We start from the raw sequence: 20,406 nt of genomic DNA, 5'->3' as shown, positions 1-20,406 counted from the left end.
CTCTCGCTCTTTGTTTTCCCGCTATCTCCATCTTGATCTTTTCATTTATCTATCTTCCACCAAACAATCCTAAAACAGATGGCTACACTTAGCCCGGGGCGAAAACACTGGCTGCGAACTGCGGAGCTTCGAGGGCCAGTCTTTCACACTCATGCGAGATCTAATAAGCTGATATCCAGCGAGATATGCGCTCTGATTTGCCAGTAGCAAAAATGCATAAACCATATTGCACAGTGCACTTATTTACACCTTAGGCTTGTTCCTTGGTAGCGTGCTTAATTTTATTCAATCAGAAAAATGAAAAGCAAAAATTAAAGCCGAGTTTAAGTACAATCTCTAACCAGATGAGGAGGAGAAGAGAAAATGGAGAGGGTTGTTAAGAACCATTTGTAAAATTTAAAGGAACTATTAAGGGTTATTAAAAAAAAAAAAGTTTGGAGCCATTAAAAACAGTTTTGAAAAGATGGATCCAGATGGAGAGCGATGAAAAGAGATGAAACCACTTAGGGAGAACAGAGAGATCAATCAGAGAGAAGACAGACGGAGGAGGATGTGGGAGGGTGCGTGTGGTGGGGGAGGCAGACAGGCATCGGGGACGGAGGTTTGGAAAAAGACAATTATTTATTGGACGAGTTACATAGCAGCGAGTTCACAAGCAGCGAGTCTATGGGACGTTCAATCATTCACAATGCTGCGCTCCGAAAACGCGCTTTTGTTCCCGACACCCTAGTTTTAAAGGTTCGCTCGCGTAGTTTGCGCCACAACTCGCATCTGTAGTGACTTTCAGCTCGTCTCCGGAGCGGTGCCGCTGTAACATACTGCACGGGCGTCTATCTGAGCGACGAGTCTGGATGGGTAGGAGAACGTTCACCAGCGAGGCACAGAAGCAACGGGCTGCTGGAGTCTAAACACGATACAGACACAGCTGTTGTTCCCCGACAGATGTTTGGCTAATGATGTCACCAGAACCAGGTAGAAAACCCTGACGGTTTCCTTAAGAACGCGGCAGCATGTGGGAAATAAATATCTAATGAACCTGTAATGAGGTTAAAGCCACGCTATCATTAAAACTAAAAGGAAACACAAGCAGTCAGACGTTCTAGCACCGACTACTGTGTCCAACTCCAATGCGAGGAGCTCCTGTCCTGTTTATGATTCATTTAGCAGACCCACGGGATCTCTTGAAATGGGATCGGGGAGCGGCTGCTGCATCCAGATGTGGGCAGCTTGTTTTCAGGAGCGGCCTGACAACATGTTTGCTCCAGGCGTCTGACGGTGGACACACCAGCGGAGCCGTATGTACAAATACGAATTCCCCACAAGTGTACAGACAGGAAAATACACGTTAGGCCAATCAAACGGAAGCCTGGAGGCACAAAAGTTTGCCGCCGTCTAAACCTGTATTTGCAGCACATCATTAACAAAAAGACGCTAATAACGAGGCGTCGGCCAACTTCGTGCCTCAATCACAGCCCACTCTGCTGGCACGTGTATCACGCAGTGTGGAGGTAAATATATTTAAATCACTGTGGCTCCTTCCACTCCTGGTGGCTTCAGGTTGACTTGACTCAACCCCACTCGTTTCCATACAATTTGAATTATTCCGAGGAGCCGCGCAGGGCTCAGTCCAGCTCGGTTCAATTCCAAATCCATTCAGCTCAATTTAATTCAACCCGACTCAATACCACTTAATGCACTGAAGATTCTTTTGTGTAAGTGGATAAAACCTGTCACAGGACGACTAAGCTGTCTAGAATCCCCGTCTAGTTCGAGAAAGAGCACTTTTGTTTAGCAATATTGGGCAAAATTGCACAACGCACAGAAGACCATTAAAGTAATACTGGAAGGCAGATGAGCTGCTGTGGTTGTACAATACGGAGCAAATAAAAGGAAGCATGTCAGCGAAGGCCTTAGCGAAGGTCTGTGTGTGTGTGTGTGTGTGTGTGTGTGTGTGTGTGTGTGTGTGTGTGTGTGTGTGTGTGTGTGTGTGTGAGGGATTTAAGAGGGAGTGTGTGTGTGCTCGTAAGCCTCAGTGGCAGTGTGTGATTGTAGGAGACAGATTGTGCCCGGGCTTGAACATGTGATTCGATCCAGAGGGAGTGGAAGATGAAACTGATGTAAGAGACGGAAAACTTTGCTCTCCGTGTGTCATCATATTCTTGTAAGAGTTCATTTTCTCGCGGTGAAGAGTGTATATGCGCAAGGATCTGGGAGGGTGCGTAATTATGTGCTATTATGTACACAGCGGGCATGTCTGTGTGTGTTAGGATCACACGTCTGACAGCATGTGGCGCGTGTGTGTGTGTGTGTGTGTGTGTGTGGGTGTGTGTGTGTGTGTGTGTGTGCCTCAGCTTGCCTGTGTGGGAATGACATTCCCAAATTCCTGCCATCTCACGGAGCGCTTCAAACAAAGGCTGTGGGGAGAAGTTCCTAAGACCAAGACATTAGCACGGAGCAGCCTGCATGGTGCGGTGGGGTAAACAGTGGGGATAGACAGGGGACTTCCAATCACATTCCAGCTCCCCGTGACCTTGACGTGTGAGGAAACAGACAATTTCTCTCACTCTGCCGCTTGCGATATCACTCCCTCTGATTTGCGCCTTCCTTTGTCTCTCTGTCATTGTTCCGCTGTCCTGGGCTCACACGGACGGAAGCACGCACACACACACACACACACACACACACACACACACACACACACACACACACACACACACACACACACACACACACACACACACACACACACGTGTCTCTGATTTGATTCGGGAGGATTTTTCCAACAAGTTTCGTTGCACTGACTCCTAAAACCAACTCTAACCCTCGTTGCTTCAGCAAAAGCCTCCTGTTAAATCTATTACTCTGCCTCAAGGAGTCGAGTTAAGCATAAGACGAAGATCTGCTATGGAGGATTTAAGCCCACACTTCCACTACAACAGTGTGTTCATGAGAGGAAAAGTAAATGCGTTACTATAAAACATGTCATGATCCTAATGACAAATGTTGATCTTGTCCAAAAGAGACTGACTTGAATGGTTTTAACTTACAATGATTAAGTTGGTAGAGTTAGAGTTAATAAGATGAAACAAAAGAAGCTTCCCAGAATGCACCAGTGAGGTTAGGTTCTACTGAGAACCCTCTTTGTGGCAGCTTAAAGAACCTATTCATGATGGGAACAACCAGTTTGCTTTAATACTGTACACATTAAATTGCTTCTTTTTGTGATAATATAATTCACTTCAACAGCTGCAGCAAGGTCTTTATGTTAAATGAATAAATTAGTATATAAACTTAAAAAAAGAATTAATGGAAGCGTAAATGTGAATAATAACTTGACTAAACAGTAAAAGTACAGTAGCTATCATGCTGTCATGTTCTTCATGGGCACAAACTGAACTATCAGGTGCTGTTCTGTATTGTTTCATGCTCTTTGTTTGGGACAAATGGAACCAAACTCCGAGTGTGAGCCGTACTGTATCCACATGGTCCCGGTCAGGCAGAAAATCAGTGTTTACCGGGTCCGCGCGAGTTCAGCGTCTCCACAGCCACAAACGTCCACGGCAAACGCACCCGAGTCTCCGTTTACCGCGACCTTTGAACCCTCCCTTCTCCGTTTCACCACCTACACCTCTCTAATTCCCCCTCCCTCGCTCCGTCCGGGTCATGTTGCCTCTCGGATGCCCGCCTCCTCCCCGTACCCCCCCCCCATCGCGCTGGTCTCCGGGTCAGTAGATCAGCTTTCAGCGGGGGCCGTGGGGCGATCCCCGCTTTGGTTACCGCGTCCTTCTCACCTCTCGCTTACCCCAACCTCTTCATCTCGCCATCCAGTCAACATATGGCCTGAACTCCTGACGGCTTTAATAAATACATCAGCGTGTTGCGGTATCATCATGACAGAGGTCACGGGTCGGTTACAGTGTGTGTGTAACCGATAAAAGAGGGAGGGCAGTGTGTGTGTGCGTGTGTGTTTCTGGTAGTTTCTGGTTGACAGTACCTTCACCTCTGTGACCCAGTGCACACTGCATGCTATCACAGGTGGCGGGTGTCCGCACGCATTCATGTGGCGCGTGTGAGCCACATACAGCAACAGACGCTCATCATATTTAATCCTGGGGGGATTTGGCCGAAATGAAAAGCTGCTTTTCAATTTCATAATCCACTAGACCTAATCTGGGCCTTCGCCCGTCCATACAGTCCAATTAGACGGACAAGCCCGGCCGGATGAGTCCGGCTCGCCGCGCACCCCTCTCCGCAGCCTGTCCCCGCCGTGTGGAGCGCTGTGGCAGCCCTGCATTGTGAAAGTTCAGCGCTGACCTTCAGCGTCGGAGCAGGGCAGCATGGTGCGATGCCCAGAAACTGCGATAGCAACCCACTTGTTTCTACCGCAGCCTTGGCCTTGTTAACAGGGCATTGATTACACTTAGTCTGTGCGTGGGTGTGTGCAGTGGTTGCGCGCCCCGGTTCGATTCAGCCTTTGTGGCACCGCGCTCTCACCCGCCCCCACGCACCCGCCGGGCCCAGAGACAGAAAGTGCTCGCTGCAGTAAAAGAAGAAGTCACACTAGCGAAACCGCTGAGTCGATTCATTCTCAGAGGTCAGCGCGGCGCAGCGGAAGACGCGGCGGCAGCGGCGGCGGCGCGTTTTAGATTTATGGCCGGGGCCGGGAACGCAAGGTGAGCGCCAAAAGGAGGAGGGAAGGGAAGGCGCGAGGAGCCCATGGAATTGGGTTTCATCCGGCGATGAAAGAAGCGGTCCGACGGAGCGACGCAAGGGCCCGGCTGCAGCGCTGAGCTCAACCCACCGCTGTGATCTCTGTTGTGGCTGATTGAGGACGGCAGACGGGGAAAAAAGCACTCTGTGGTTAAGTGCGTTGTGTGTGTGTGTGTGTGTGTGTGTGTGTGTGCGTGTGTGTGTGTGTGTGGAGAACGAGGCCACTTTGCCCATATTGACTGCAGCGATCATTAACGCGTCCCGATGCCACCGGGTGTCCTGATGACCCACATCTCAGCAGTCCACTCTCTCTCTCTGGCTGCCTTGCCTCGCTCGCCCGCTCGCCCGCCCGCCCGGCTTCAGGCGCTCACTCCGGCCTCCTTCCTTCCGGGGCTGAAACGCGCCCGTCCAACGTCTTCTAGTCATTTTCTTATCAGACGGCGGCTGATCTTAGTATCGACTTCACGTTTCAGCCGCTATCAGCCACCAGCTAGCGCACAAACACACGCTCTCTCTCTCTCCCACGCCTCCCATCATCATCTCGGCTCTTTTCATTAGCTCACACTGCCTTTCTTATTGCGGCCCCTCTCTGCTGGACTTATCTTTAGCGCTCTCGTCCCCCTCAGCTAACCTCTCTCCCTCAGCTCATCCGGCCCCTCATCCTCTCTCCTCCCGATGGTTTCTGTATTTATTCATGCCCGCTGATATGGATATCCTGACTCTTCCCTTTGCCTTCTCCCCTCCTTGTGAGCAATTTAAATTTAAAGGAGATCCGAGGCTGTTGACGGAGCCGTTTTATCATCCGTGGTGCTCTTTTTGACGTAATCTAGCCTTTCATCAGTGATGCCCAGTTTCTCTTATTTGCCTTTTTCATTTGTTTCTTCTCATTTGGAGCACCCTGGTTGGTCGGATGATGTGCTGACTTCACAGGAACAGTTTTTAGCGATTTCACTGACCCAGTAAAGTAGCTTTGAATTTCTCCTTCTTGAAGTTCTTCCCCCATCTCGTTTACTCCATCTTCCTCCCCTCCTAACCTCCTATGATTCTCTCCCACTCCTGATCTAATGCTATTCCAAATTCTGTCAGTGTCCCAGTTCCCACATTTGGCACATACTTGCCACCTATTACTCCCTGAGTCTATCTCTCACTTGCACTCACATATAAAATGCATATGCCTTCATGAAATAAGCAGTCCCTCAAGCACCAGTGACAGGCACCCACCAACACAAACCTGCTCATGTTGCCAAAGTGATCGAGTTAACAAATCCTGACACGTACATGAACCCACACACACACACACACACACACACACACACACACACACACACACACACACACACACACACACACACACACACACACACACACACACACACACACAGCTGGGGATGGAACCACTGCCTGTTGGATATTTGGGGGCGGGTTAGGGTGGGGAGGGGCGCTCTCCACTGCAGCATAGGAGTTAATTACCCCATACAATCAATAATTCATTACGCTGTCTGCCTGTCTCCGTATGTGTGCTAGGATATTTTGAGTGCACGTAAGCATGAACATCAAACTCTCCCAGTAAGCATTTTCTTTCCCTGGGAACGGCAGATTAAGAGGATTGACTCCGTAATGGATTAACCTCTGGAGTGTGTGTGCGGATGCATGTTCGTGTTCATTTGCGTGTGTGTGTTGAGCTGGATCACAGCGCCCATGTATGAATTGATTAGCCTAAGAAGCTTCTCTGCTTCCTTTTTAATGACCACATCAGCACTTTCCCACTGTAGAGAGGATAAACGCAGAGCTGTCCGTCAAGGAATTGAGACGCCGCCCCTTTAAGAAGGGTTAGCCGTCACTCAAACAACCCTCTCGGGAGCACTACCCATGCACTAGAGAGACCCCAGTGTGTCAGTGTGTCTACAATGATAGATGGTGCCCGTGTGCATATTTCTGTGCGTGTGTGTGTGGGCAGAGAGGTGAGTGACCGTCTCTAAGCAGTATTTATTTGTCAGCAGGACTTCAGCTTTTAACTGCAGCTTCCTGAGCAAACACCAAAGCCAACGCATCCATTATCTGTGCAACTGATGTTGTTTACAGAATCAACATATATGCTAAACACAAGACAGACACCAGCGTGACAAAAGAAAGACCAAAACAAAATGGGCAATTATGCAGTTGGAAGTCATTCCTTACTCCGACTGAACTCCTCAGGGGTTTGTACACATGGGTATAGATGCGAGTCACGCGTTCTATTCGCCGGCAGTAGGGGTTTGACTCGCTGTCCCTCGCGTTAGGTCTAGTTAAAGAGGAGTCTGATGTTTTGACGCCGGGGACGTGCGCAGCGGGCGACCGTCGCCGTGGTCACAGGCTCATGATGCTGACACGAACACAAACGCGTGTGAACCAGTGAGCCAACGCGCTGACAGCTCTTCTGTGGACACAGACTGGTGTTCAGACATTAGCGACGGGGTCCTTGATACTGGATGTCAGCATCTGCGCGAGCGCGATTAGATGAAACCGAGGGGGAGAGGACACAAATCTGGAGCGGGAGTGACAGAAAGTGCTGACGGGAGATTTCTTCTGATCTGGATATAAAAAGAGGCCGTGTTACATCACGCCGGCCCCCCTCCCGGGGCTCCTACCTGTTTGCTGTACTTGTTCCCAGTCTGGCAGCCGTACTCTGAGCACTGGTCCGATCCCAGGGACATTGCGTCCGCATTGCCGCTGCCGCCGCTGCTGCTGCTGCTGGAGCCGGTGCTCCCCACGCAGCCGCCGCTGCCCACGAAGGTGTTGGAGGGGGGCAGCTCCTGCACCGCCTGGTGCTTCTTGCCCTCGGCCGGGGGGGAGTGGGGCTGCAGGTTCACCGCAGGGAGGGGCGAGCTGGACTTGTAGTGCCGGGCCAGGTCTGGGCTGGACTGGTGGCGCCTGCCGCCGCCCATCCGCGGGCTGCCGGGGTCGTTGTCCATGGCGGAGTAGCGGGCCGCGAGGCGCTCGCTGGCGCTGCTCAGGTCCTCCTCGTCGTCGTCGTTGCCGTGGCGACGCAGTCCGTTGACCGTGACTATGCCGCTGTACAGGGACCGGTCGGACTTCCCCCCGCCTGCGGCCGAGCCGCCGCCTATTCCGTTGCGCTTGTCCCGCCGGGGCTTGCGTCCGCGGTCCGAGCCTCCGCCGCGGCCGGCCTGCGGCTGAGCCCCTTGGGGGCTGAAGAAGTCCTCCTCCGGCTCCTTCTTACCGGCCTCGTAGCCGTTCTTGCCCTGGGCGCCACACTGCCGGGCCGTGACCACGAGCAGGATCACCAGGATGACGGCCGCGGCTCCGGCCAAGACGCCAATGGCGACGCTGAGGCGCTGCTTCCCCAATGCGCGCTCGCTGTCCGGGTCCCCGGCAATGTCCAGCGACAGCGGCGCCATCAGACTTCGGGCCACCTGCGGGGAGAGCGATAGAGGAGGAGGAAGGGGAGGATGAAGGACGAGGAGGAACAAAAGACGTCCGTTAATGATAAAGAAGTCCAGAGCAGCAACAGTAAAAAAAAAGAAAGACACAGTGGGTCTCAGCCACAGAGACACATCAAACAGCATCTTCAGCCTAATTAAACTCATCCCTTTAACGGGGGAGGTTCCCCATTATTCCCAGATACGGAGTGTGTCGCTAAACATATAATTGCTCTTGCTTCCCAGTTGCACCATTTCACGTCGTGCCTGTAATTCTCCACTTGTGATCTCGTGTCATCTGCAGTTTTAGGGGAAATGCCTATAGGATTACGCTGTTTAAAGCTTATTAAAGGAACAAAGGGATTATAGAAAACTTTTGACACCGTGGTCAGGGACAGTTAAAAAGAGGAAAATTAGGAGAAACACTTGATAAATGTGCGAATTAGGCTCAATAAAGCGACATGCTATGACTCCCAGAACATTACCACGTCGTCTGTCTCACCAACAATGAACAATGTCTCTACTGTAAACGGCAGCGTAGGAGTGAATTTGCTAAGGATTTGCTATCACAATTTTTTGCAGTGACAACTGGATGAATATACAATAAGAAGGCTAATAGAAACATTTTGGTCATGTCGCGATTAAAAAAAAAATCTGTTCCTACAAGTTAAGGTTTGACCTTCCAAGGCAAAAATAATGCTGATCCATTATGAACTATCTATTACACTTACAAGATATTTTTATTTGGGCATAGAGGGTTGTGAGCACACACACACACACACACACACAGACACACACACACACAGTTTGTACATTAAGAAAGGGATCATTACAAGAAACTGGGCTACGCTGAAACACAAACACAGCCATTACTGGTAACAGCGCTTTTGCTCCACAATAAGTACTATGGGGTGGTAATATGCTGCACTGTCCTGAATCCGAACATGACTAATCAATAGGACTGCGTAAGGAGAATCATTATGCAGAGACAACACAAGATGCACAGACACGCACACACACGCCGACGTAGGCCTGCTCCCACGCCGGGCGGCCCACACGGACGCTAAGCTGTCCGTTACTGAGACAACTCATTCTGCAGCCCTGACACCTCATCTCGGCGCTCACACGACAATTCCTTTGACCTGTCGAGGCTGGAATTTATGCGCTCTTGTAATCCCTGCCGCCTTAAGAATGTCGGGTAATAAGACTCACCGAAATGAACGCGGGGAGAGACGGGGAGTGCGGACGGGAGGGAGAAGCTCAATTTGGGCCCCGTGGCTTGTGATAACTAAATAAAATACCCACAGTAGAACCTGCAGTACTGGCAATACTGCAGAGAGTCCTGCACTGTCTAACATAATTATTACATTAGCCCCGGCATATTAGGCGTGCTCATATAGAGACACATTATTCACTCTCACTCCTTGTTACCCCCGAGCTAAGAAGGGGACTGTGTTCTGCTTCATTGGTGTCTCACCATCTACTGCATCTCTGTTATTCCATTGTTCTGAGCGAGCGCTGCTTCCACAGCAGAGGGCCTCACCACCAGGCTCTGCTCTGCGCTCCCTCTGGCCCCATTGTTCCTCCTCTGCCCGCAGTATTTCCTGCCATTTTCATTCTGCTGGGCATCTCTCCGGGCCGCCGCACGTCCCTGCTCCGTCTGCCGTGTTGTGAGCGGGGGGGGGAAAGCGGAGCGCGTATTGCCATGCAGTACCACCCCTGCGTGTGCTATGCGATAGCGCAACGGCCAAGTTTGGAGTGTGCGAAGTGCACGGCCGCGAGCCGGCTCGCGCGAGACGCTGCCTGAATGCAGAGCGCACGCGTGCGTCCGCCCGGGAGCACGTATGCACTGCAGTGGGTGTCGAGGTGCGCGCGGTGGGATGAGCAGAGCGAGCTGCCTCCGACCGTCCCAGCGGAACCCGGCATTCTGCTGCGTGAGCTTTGCTCTGGCCGGACTCACCACCTCCGTCGATGTGCTCTGCTCTCCAGCGGGTTCTGTTGTCTGCATGTGGCCGCAGATGCCGGCGTGTTCCCCTGATCACACGAAGCAAAGCCTAATCGTGGAGCTGTAGTTCGGTAACAGCAATTAATTATAGTGAGCGTGGAACGCCTCTCCTTTCACTGAAGAACGTGCGTAAATATTATGACGTAAATCTATATTCAGCTTCCAGATAGAGAGCCTGTTTGATGTACAAAGCATCCTAAATGACAACCAGGTGTGCGGTATCAAACCTGAATGCCTTCTTCTTCTTCTTCTTCTAGTTCAAACTTTGCAGCATAATACTGTAGTTAATTACCCAACATGTGGTTCACCCTGTACCGTTGGATCGAAAAGACGCGAATCATTTTCTGCCGCGGAGCTGCAGCAGTAGTCGCTGTTTTCCTTCTCTAATTACATCTGGCATCCATCCACCACTCAGTTTGACTTCATTATGAGATGGAGCTATTCTCTCTTCAATGATTTCTACTCAATTACTCTGCCAAGTTCCTCCATACAATCAAACTAAACTGTGCATATTGTAATCAAAGACAGCCTTTATACCAACTTGGACATATTACACGCTATTGTTCAAGCCAGTAGCCCCAGACATTTGTGCACACGGCAGTTAATTCCAGCTGTCAACATCATTGTTCCACTGCTCAACGAGTGTTCTGTACTAATCCTTGCCCCCCTGATTGTTCAATTTCTAGTTCTCATTCTAGTCTTACGTAAGCGACATTCATGAGGTGGTGTCTTAACTGGGTAGTGCCCCAAACCGGCACCGTCTAACTTTACGCAGCTGTTTGCATTTACTGTCCAAAAGATGTCACGGAACAAATTGCTATTATATGAGATGAGAAAACACTCTAACGCTGGGGTTTCACTTAGATTTCACTTTACGTGTCATTCACAACAAGGACACCCAGAACTCACAGGGCGAAGAAAACACAATGTTATTTTTGTTGCTATGCAACAGTAACATTGAATAATTTTACTGAAGTATAAATGAAAATGAAACACTTTCAAAATAAACTTGAAAACAATGTACATCAGTCAAGGTGCTTCTATTTTACTCTAATATATATTATCCTTATTATCATAAAGCATAACCATGACATCAGAGTATACGGTAAAGGAGCATTTGCTGCAATGTAAGAGCATTCTGAGTTATCAGAATCTTTGAGGTTAGACGAGGTGCAATAAGACACCTAATACTGAGTGGTTTGACACTTAAGGACCAGGAACGCTCTGTTTCTTTGTGCTGCCAAAATCATCTGTGCTTTAAAACATTTCTGAGACTTTTTTCTTTCCCATTCAAACCTCCTAAAGCTATTTTACAGTAACACCCTTTGTGTTGTGTTACATTCACGAACCTGACAGCTGAAGATTTTTCCTCTGGGAAAATATGAGAATATGTTCTAAACTAACTTACAAGAGGGGTTTAAAAGCACCCGTTTTAATATCTGCACAAACACTGTAAGCATGAGCCCACTTGAGCCAACTTAATTATTAGTCAATACAAATTATTCGCCCAAACCAGAAACAGAGTTTTAGCAATTATTACCTGCCAGCATTTTTTACTGTATAGCTTAATTGAACTTTTTAAAGTGCAATGATTAATACAGTGGCAGAGAAGAACGATTTTCACCCGTATAATATAAGCTAAATTTGAACTTGTGCTCTGTAGTTATTTCTGGTATCTAAGTAATGTCTTTGAGTCTAGTCAATTACCTCTGCACCTCTGTTACATGGATCTTTTAAGTGAGCGTTATTCTTGCTGTGAAGTGCCCATTTCCAGAAGGCCTTGTCGATTTACGAGACACCAGCAGATGCGTTAGTACAAACATTTTCATATTCCTTTTATCCTTTGTAGTTGTTCTTAATAACTTGATCCTGTCGGACTATTTCCATTCAGCTAAGAAGGAGCTGCACAACACAATGCAAAGTCAATAACCCAACAGTCAACAGTCAGGCCCTCAGTGACGAGACACTGTCACAATACGACTTGTATCCTAACTAAAGTCCTTTAACCTGCTATGTATTACATGGCTAAAACTGGGACAGGCACAGCTCTCGCTCACACACAGATGCACACACAGGGACCTAATGCTCTCAGCTCTGAGTTAAATGTACCATAAAAGAAGGACCACTACGGTAATAACAGTTATTTTAACCACGTAGCCATTGTAAGAATGCATACTGGACAAAGAAAACACTCCAGTACTACAAAGCAGCAGGCAGTGCCAATAGCCTTCAAAGGAGAACTGGGGTTCTTTATCTGGGACAAATATAGAAACAATTATTTTCTCACCAATAGGAAGGAAATTTCAACACCATGCAGAGTGCAGAAATTGTGCATTTATCTCATTCTATCGTGAAAATAATCTTACCCGTTTAGCTGAAATAGCTACAATCAGCTGTCATTACCACTCTGCTCTATTGTAATGTGCTATCGCTGCAGCCATTGCTTGAATAGATCAAAGGACAGTATCATCAGTGTCATTACTGGTTATCACTATCAGCTCCGTAGAACAATACATCTGCACACACCAGAACAGGACATTGGGTTTCACCGCTTCTTGAACCCCTTTTTTGTTTTTTCTTTTCATTCAGGTTGGTTGCGACGGCATAAAACAACAGATTACCTGTGCATCCACAAGGGTGGCGTTGGTCAGGCTGTCATTGATGAAGACGTGAACCAGGGCAGTGGCGCAGAGCGAGGGCACCCCGCTGTCATTGACCCGGACCACTAGGCGATGCAGCCCTCTGTGGCGCCGCTCCAGGGGTTCTGCCAGAGTGATCACTCCATTGGTGTGGCCGATCTCGAAGAGTCTGAAGGGATTTCCCCCCACTAGAGCATAGCGCAGGTCCGCGTTTGGGCCCGTGTCCGAGTCTGTGGCCGTGACGGTCCGGACGATGGTGCGGGCGCTGCTGGCGGGTGGAAGGAGGGTGTAGGACTCGTTGGCCGGGGAGGTGATGGAGGGGGCGTTGTCGTTCTCGTCTGTCACGAAGAGCGAGACGGTGGCCGTGGCCGTTTTGCGAGGCTCCCCTCCGTCCACGGCCCGCACGCGGAAGGTGTAGGTGGAAAGGCGTTCGCGGTCAAACGATGCAGAGGAGAAGATAGTTCCAGTGTTGTTCTCAATCGAAAACACCTCGTCGCCTCGCTCCTTCGCGCCGTCCTCTCCCTCCGCCTTCTTCTCATCGGCTACATCCATATCTACAAATAGACTCAGTTCGGCGTTTTCGCCTTCGTCGGCGTCGGTCACGGTGACCATGCCGACCGGACTGTTGGCGAGCAGGTTCTCCTTCACGTAGAATGTGAAGATTTCCTGGACGAACTTCGGAGCGTTGTCGTTGCGGTCGGTCACCTGAACAACCACAGTGGCAGAGCCTTGCAGAGCCGGCGTGCCCTTGTCCTTGGCAATAACCCGGAGTTCGTACCTCTCCCGCAGCTCACGGTCCAGAACACCAGTGGCGCGGATATCTCCGTTATCTGCATCTATGTAAAACGGCCCATTAGCAGCGGTGTCCAGAGAGTAGGCGATCTCTGCATTCTTTCCGCTATCTGCATCTGTGGCCACGACGGTGACGACCCTTTCACCAGGTGAGTTGTTCTCAGCAAAGTGGACCTCTACAACGCTCTGGGCAAAGGTCGGGGCATGGTCATTAATATCTACCACTCGCACCATCAGTGAACTGTTACTGGACAGGCTGGGGCTTCCAGAATCTACTGCCACAATGGTAACACTGTACTCTTTGGTGGCCTCATAGTCCAGCAGGGCTGAAGTGTGCAAGAAGTATTTTTTCTTGTTCCTACGAAAAACAAAATAAGTTGCAAGAAGTTAGTTGATACTTGACAGTATTTCTAGCAAAATCAAAGTTTCCCCCTCCAGGCAGCTTTATCAGTAACCAGGGTGTTGGGCAGAATGAATTGGGTCGTCTTTTACTGGGTGTGTCAGAACATAGTGTAACATTCCTGCTTCACTTTATAAAGGCTCATGTCCTGTGTTGTCCAACCAACAGTGGAAGCGAACCAGCAAACCCTCATGTGAAAAGCTGGGATCAGGAACAACAAAGTGCCTGTTAGAATACCCGCCCACTCCTGGATTGTCATCAAGTAATCATATTTTTAGCCATTAAAACAAACACACAGATTTCCCTTGTGCAGGACTGTAATCTGCACACAGAGAATAACGATGTGATGGTCATGTTATGATTTCTATCGCCCAAAAATTGTAATTTGTAATGTAATAAACGACTCTTATGCTTCATGAATAAACACAGTAATAAATGACCATCAGTGCAATACATCTATTCAGCAAATACAGCTTACTGTAGAAGCATTTTGCATTTGCATCCAGTAGTAGTGCAATAATAGCAAAATTCTTAAAGCCTTTAATTAATATTTCTTACTCAAAGTTTACAGACTGTTTGAAACTCTAACTGCTCTGTAGTGAATGAGCAGCAGCACTTGAACTGAGCCTAAATGGAATTTGCATGCAACAACACTCGAGCCACTCTCCTCTGAATCCTCAATGAATAGAGAAACCTCCTGGGGCCGTGGCGTGGGTGAGACGTATAGCAACTGTGTGCTGCTTGTGCGCTGGTCAAGGTTAGAAATCGCATAAGAACCACTGTACAATACAAAAACAAAAATATCTACAGACCTGAGCCAAGGCCCATTTATAACTACTGTACTTATGTGCAGAATGGTGATAATTGTGACTCTTTGCATGTCTAATAACCAACTTTATACTCTTTAATTAAGTTTGTATGAGATGCTTAATGGTACGTTTTCAGTTAATATTTGCTTTTAATGTATATCTTGGTTACCCGCCCATTCCCTCAGGTAAAGCTCGACATCAGTCTGAGCTATTATTTGGGATGCATCATTACCTTATGTTTACCTTTGCATGAGCATTTTTCCTGTCCCTCAAGAAATGTAATCATCCTACCCTACCCAAATTACAGCATTGGATAATTGGATTCTAGTTCATTACAATAAAGTGTGTGCCCGAGTAAATTGTTATCAGTGATAGAGACCTTGATTTGGAGACCCTGAGGGTTTACTTCTTGCTAAGCAGTTCATTCTGGCTCAGGGTTTGATATAATTGACTGTAAACGTTACCTTGGCTTGGCCTTACCTATCAAAGGCTTCATCTGCAGGTAGGGGTGGGAGGACCGTCTCGCCGGCTGGCTTCAGGGTGAACGGGACATCTCCGACCACCGTGCAGGTCACCGCCCCGTTCTCCCCTTGATCGCGGTCGGACACTTGTACCAGAGCCACCGGCGTGTCCACCAGGACGTTCTCCGGTACCAACGCCGCACCGTCTCGCACGGGGATCCGTCCGATCTTTCTGATCTCGACCACCGGAACGTTATCGTTCTCGTCCCGGACGGACAGGATGACGGTGGTTCTGTCCGTGCGAGGGGGTTGGCCCCTGTCCCTGGCCATCACGGTGAACCTGAGTTGAGCCACGTCTTCCCTGTCGATCCTGTGGAGGACGCTGAGCCATCCGGTGGCCTCGTCCAGCCTCAGGAGCCGCCTCACCGACTCGGTGGCGACGCCGAGCACGTACTCCACCTGCCCGTTGACTCCAATGTCACGGTCCGAGGCCCGGACCTGGAGGACGGGTGTCCCCGGAGGAGCATTTTCTGCCATTTCTGCCTCGTACGTGGACCTCTCAAACTGTGGGCTGTTGTCATTCACGTCGGTTATGGACACACGGAGCAGGGCCTGGGAGGAGCGTGGGGGGTTCCCTCCGTCTCTAACCCGGAGGATGAGCTCGTACGAGTCTTTCTGCTCGCGATCCAACGTGCCCTTCACAATGAGCTGCGGTTGCTTCTCGCCGTCCGGAATGTCAGCGACTTGCAGTTCAAACACAGTGCTCCGGGGTCCTCCGCTATCTCCGCTTCTGCTCCTTCGGTCCCCGAGTCCGTCGGCCCTACTAGCGATGGGGTTCCCCCCTGCTGCGCGTCTGGCCGAACTCGACCCAGCTCCGCCGTCCTGGATCAGCTCGTAGCGGTCGATGCCGTTCCGACCGAAATCCCTATCCGTTGCAGTGGGCAGCAGGTAAAGAGTTCCTATTGGGCGGTTTTCCTCCACTGAGAGCTGGAGTACAGGTGAGGGGAAGGCGGGCGTGTTATCATTGATGTCTGTTATGACCACGCGGCCTTCAAACAGGTCCACCCAGCTCTGCAGGGGCCCGATTACTGACACCTCAAAGTCCAAGAAACACTCGTTCTCGTCAAATATCATCTGGCACTGCGGGAGCTTCTCCCTGTCGATGCGCCGCGGGCCCGTCGTCAGCTCGCCTGTCACGTTGTCGATCTTGAAGTACTCCGAGCCGCTCTCCAGGGCGAACGTCACGTCCCCGCTGCCCGTGCCCGCCGTGAGGCCCAGGTCGGCGGCCACGTTGCCGATCTTGACGTCAGGCGGACCCTCCTCCGCCATCCGGTACCGGAGAGCTGAGTCGGCACCTGGCAGCTGAGTCAGCAGCTGCAGCACTAAGACCACGAGGCTGCGAGCCCTCGCCGCGGAGGAGTGCACTGCGCCAAGCCGCTGCATGGCTCCTCCGTCCACCCGTCCGCCTCCCCGCCGCTCGGTTCGCCTCCGGGTCGCGCCTCGATTCTTCTTTATTGCTGTCCTGCGCTCCGGTGCGCCTCGCCTCGCCTCGCACCGTGGGCGTTTTTGATTTATCCGTTCGTCTCCCTATCGCTCTCTGCGGACGGAGGTCCGGGGAAAAAAGCTCGCGCGCACTCTCGCCGTAGTTCACTTCGGCGGCGCGCGGGCTTCCTCTCCTCGATTCTCTTCCTATAACTCGCTAGTGTTTTTTCAACTTCTGCAATAATCCCGCTGCATTACTGCGCTGCCCGCGCCACAAAGCTTTTAAACAATCCATCCCGCTTCGAAGAAGTAAAAAAAAAAAAACCTAATTTATCAGCCGCTGATTAATCCACTTTACTCTTCACCGGTCCTTTCTTTGCGCAAACGGGAGCGCTATCCCGTCACGAGGACGCTTATCAGCTCATAATGCCATTAATAAGTTCTTTTTATTCCAGTCACATTTGGGACAGCGGCTTTTCTCGGCGTTTTCACAGTTGGAAACTGCAATGCAGCACTAGGATACTACACAAAAGGAGAAAAAAGACACACGCCGCTCTGCTCTCCAGCCGCGGAGGGAAATTCACTCACATCCCAAACAGGAATGGGAATCAGTTTTTTAAGTCTTTGGGATGCTGCCGCTGGATCTTTTCTTACCTTCCGATCCAGCCGCGTTCTCCTCTTTTCCCCCCCCCGCAGTGGAGCAACGTGCCAAGCCGTCGGATTCCTTCACGCAAGTTACGAGGAAGCCGGAGTGCGTTGGGAACCACTTTCTCCTAAAAGGTTCTCAAATAAATACGACGAGGAAGAGGAGAGTCTCTGTTGAAGCGCTAGAGCAGAGATCCCGACATCAGCATCACTTTAGCGTAATCCTGCGCACGCTGTGCTCGGTGTGGACGCCTCCGTGATGGACCGAGTGTAGATGCGTCTTTTTCCAAGAGTCCCGCATTCTCTCTCTCTCTCTCTCTCTCTCTACTCCACATGCGCCTCCCCCTCCTCTGGCTCTTTTTCCTGCTCACCTGCACTGCTTGGGACTGCTGCTGCCGGTCTCCAGCGATGCTGCAGTCTCTCTCTCTCGCTCGCTCGCTCGCTCGCTCGCTCGCTCTCCCTCCCTCTGACTCTCTCTCTCTCCCTTCACTACCGCAACATTCTCCCCGGCCGCGTAACTCGATCGCTGAGCTGTAACGGGAGAGGCAGCAGCGGCGGTGTTGGGTCGCGTGCATAACGGTTACTGGGGACAGACCTCACCCCCCCCCCCCTCCTGTCTTACGGATAGATTAAATGGCTCGGTGTCCCGACTGCTGACAGCTCCTGGTGGGGAAATATCTTTATTCACATATTCATAGAAAAGGACAAAGGCAGACGGAAAGAAAGGAGAGTGATCTGGCTTTAGTACAAGTCATCCCGTGCTCCATCGCGATTTCTGCCAGTGCAGCGATTTTGCCGGGGCAAGTGCACAAGGCTTTCATTCATCCTTTTCCGCAAGAGACAGACATTGTCACACTCCGACTGAATAGGAAATTATTATAGGCTGATATTCACGCTTTGCTGCATAGGCCAGTATTTTACTGGCATGCTGCACACGTAGGCTACAAGTATAGATTCTTTACCTGCCTCTGGTGCGACAAAGACTGCAAGGGACACGCAAATAAGCGTATATTAACAATGCTGGAAGAGACGCACACAATATGCTGAATATGTAAACGTGCCTATGAGCCTTTATTGCTTATTAATTTCTCTATTAACACTCAGGCATGCTTTTTGTAGTTTCTCAGCGGTCCCGCATCATCTGCCTCACACGCACGCGCGCGCGGTGTTGGTGTGGATGTTCCCTCAGAGGACCGACCTGCTCGGCGAGGAGCGCAATGCAGCACCGGTCCGCTCCACGCTGCCGCTCCGCTAAACCCACTCTGCATGTCTAAATTTGCTCCTGGAAAGCTGGGAATACCCCCCCCCCTCCTCACCCCTCCACCCCCCAACATAATGTTATTGACCGGGAGGGGGTGTTTATGGCTGCAGCAGAGTAAACAAAGCCTGACAAACTGCCCGGAGAGGTCACATATTTTCACCCAGCTCCGATTCTCCGTCTTCTCGTTTCTCTCTTCGGGACAAACTTCGGTTTTGGGTTGCGCGTGTTCACGGGCCGGTACAGCGTAGGTACAAGAGGCGCGCGCGCGAGCGCGCTCGCTCGCTCCAGGCGCATCCACGCCCTCTGTTGTTCGACCCACGCGAGCTTTTGTTTCCCCTCAGAATCGCCTGCACGCTAATACGCGCGTGCGTGTTTCAGGTGGAAGCATGAGGTTTTAGAGGACTGTAGCTCTTTATGCGCCTTGGCATGCGTGTGCACGCGTCTGGTCACGGGTCACTTCACTTTTAATTAATCTGATTTTAAAAAATTTAAGTCATATTTGACCCAATGAAAAAAAAGTCATCTAATAAAAAGCTGGTGCCTGCTCACTGTTTTATCCGAGCCATTAAGATATAATTGAGCATGAATCCTCTTTCATCAGCAAATGAGCTGCGGTTTTAATTTGCATATGGAATAAAAACTGAAGTGTGTGTGTGCGTGTGCGGATGTTCTTTGGAGAAACGCAGCCTGGGCTGACATCCATTAGAGCCCAAAGTCCTAATCTATCGTTTTGACCACCACAGAAGAGGATCACGGCGTCACAGCATGACCTGCAGGAGTAACTGGACCAAACCAAGCCAGTCACTGCAGCAGTGCGTGACAGCGATGCGTGAGGGGTCAAGTTGCCAGATATCCTTAAGACATTTTGTGCTCATTTCGCATGCTCCTCAGAGATAACAGATTGCAGTGCACTACAGTGGATTCTTAAGGAACGAATCCCAACGTTTTGTAAATAAACTTATGCTTTTAACACCAAACATTGATGTTAAATTCGACATTTATTCTTATAAAACCAACAATGTATTACTCTGATTAATTCCTGCTCTTAAATTAGAGGGACTGCCTAATGACACAAAACTAATTGTAGTGTTTACCATCAGTTCAGCCTGAGCATCAATACACGTGACACATTAACTTGTGGCACATTTGACTGTGGGAGCACTGAGTTTAATGATTGAACCTCTAATTAGTCGCTTTCAGCCACGTTAGATCCATCCACGGAGAACATAAAGGCCTTAATGACACACACGCCTGTCACTGTGAGCCCAGCGTTCATAAAAGCCTTCGATGGTCTGGTGTCGACTCACCTGAATCATATCACAGACCACCCACCGGACCGTCTGCGGTTCACCCAGATACAAGCCCAGGGATATGTGGAAGGATCCATTCTGGGGGTGGACTTTAGTTCGGCATTCAACGCTTTGATCCATGAACTGCTTCGCTTTAAACTCACCAACTCGCCATGTCTGCCTCCACCTGTCAGGGGATCAGCCGCTTTCTGATAGGTAGGTGAGAGCAAACGAGGCCGGGCAAAGTTAAATCCACTACCCCGAGACTCAGCGTTGGGAAACTTCTGTACAATGTCTACGCTCTTACCTCTGCTCGTCTCCCTTTACACCAATAACTCTGCTTCCAAGAAAGCGTCTGGCTTTGCCACTTATGCAACAGCGTGTCGTCTCATCTGGGATATTATGGGACGTGCATACCAACAATATGCTGAGCACCTCCAGCAGAGTAGGCGAGTGGAGCAAAACACGCTCAAAGCAGATGAAGGTTGACTTGGGGA

At 50.1% G+C, this 20,406-nt stretch overlaps 1 protein-coding gene across 1 annotated transcript in view; it reads right to left on the bottom strand.

Annotated features, from left to right (window-relative positions):
- pcdh7a (protocadherin 7a) overlaps positions 1–17,721 on the bottom strand; it is a 43,912-nt gene extending 26,191 nt beyond the window's left edge. Inside the window, exons 1-3 of the mRNA XM_029163166.3 lie at positions 15,252–17,721; positions 12,753–13,920; positions 7,338–8,120 (exon numbers count right to left, since the gene is read on the bottom strand). Coding sequence (XP_029018999.1) covers positions 7,338–8,120; positions 12,753–13,920; positions 15,252–16,675 — 3,375 coding nt within the window. The 5' untranslated portion in view covers positions 16,676–17,721. The remainder of the gene's footprint in view (positions 1–7,337; positions 8,121–12,752; positions 13,921–15,251) is intronic.
- Between the last annotated feature and the right edge of the window lie 2,685 nt (positions 17,722–20,406).

This window comes from Betta splendens, chromosome 1, assembly GCF_900634795.4.
Source record: "Betta splendens chromosome 1, fBetSpl5.4, whole genome shotgun sequence".
NCBI lineage: Eukaryota > Metazoa > Chordata > Actinopteri > Anabantiformes > Osphronemidae > Betta > Betta splendens.
This window is presented reverse-complemented; position numbering and strand designations above follow the sequence as displayed.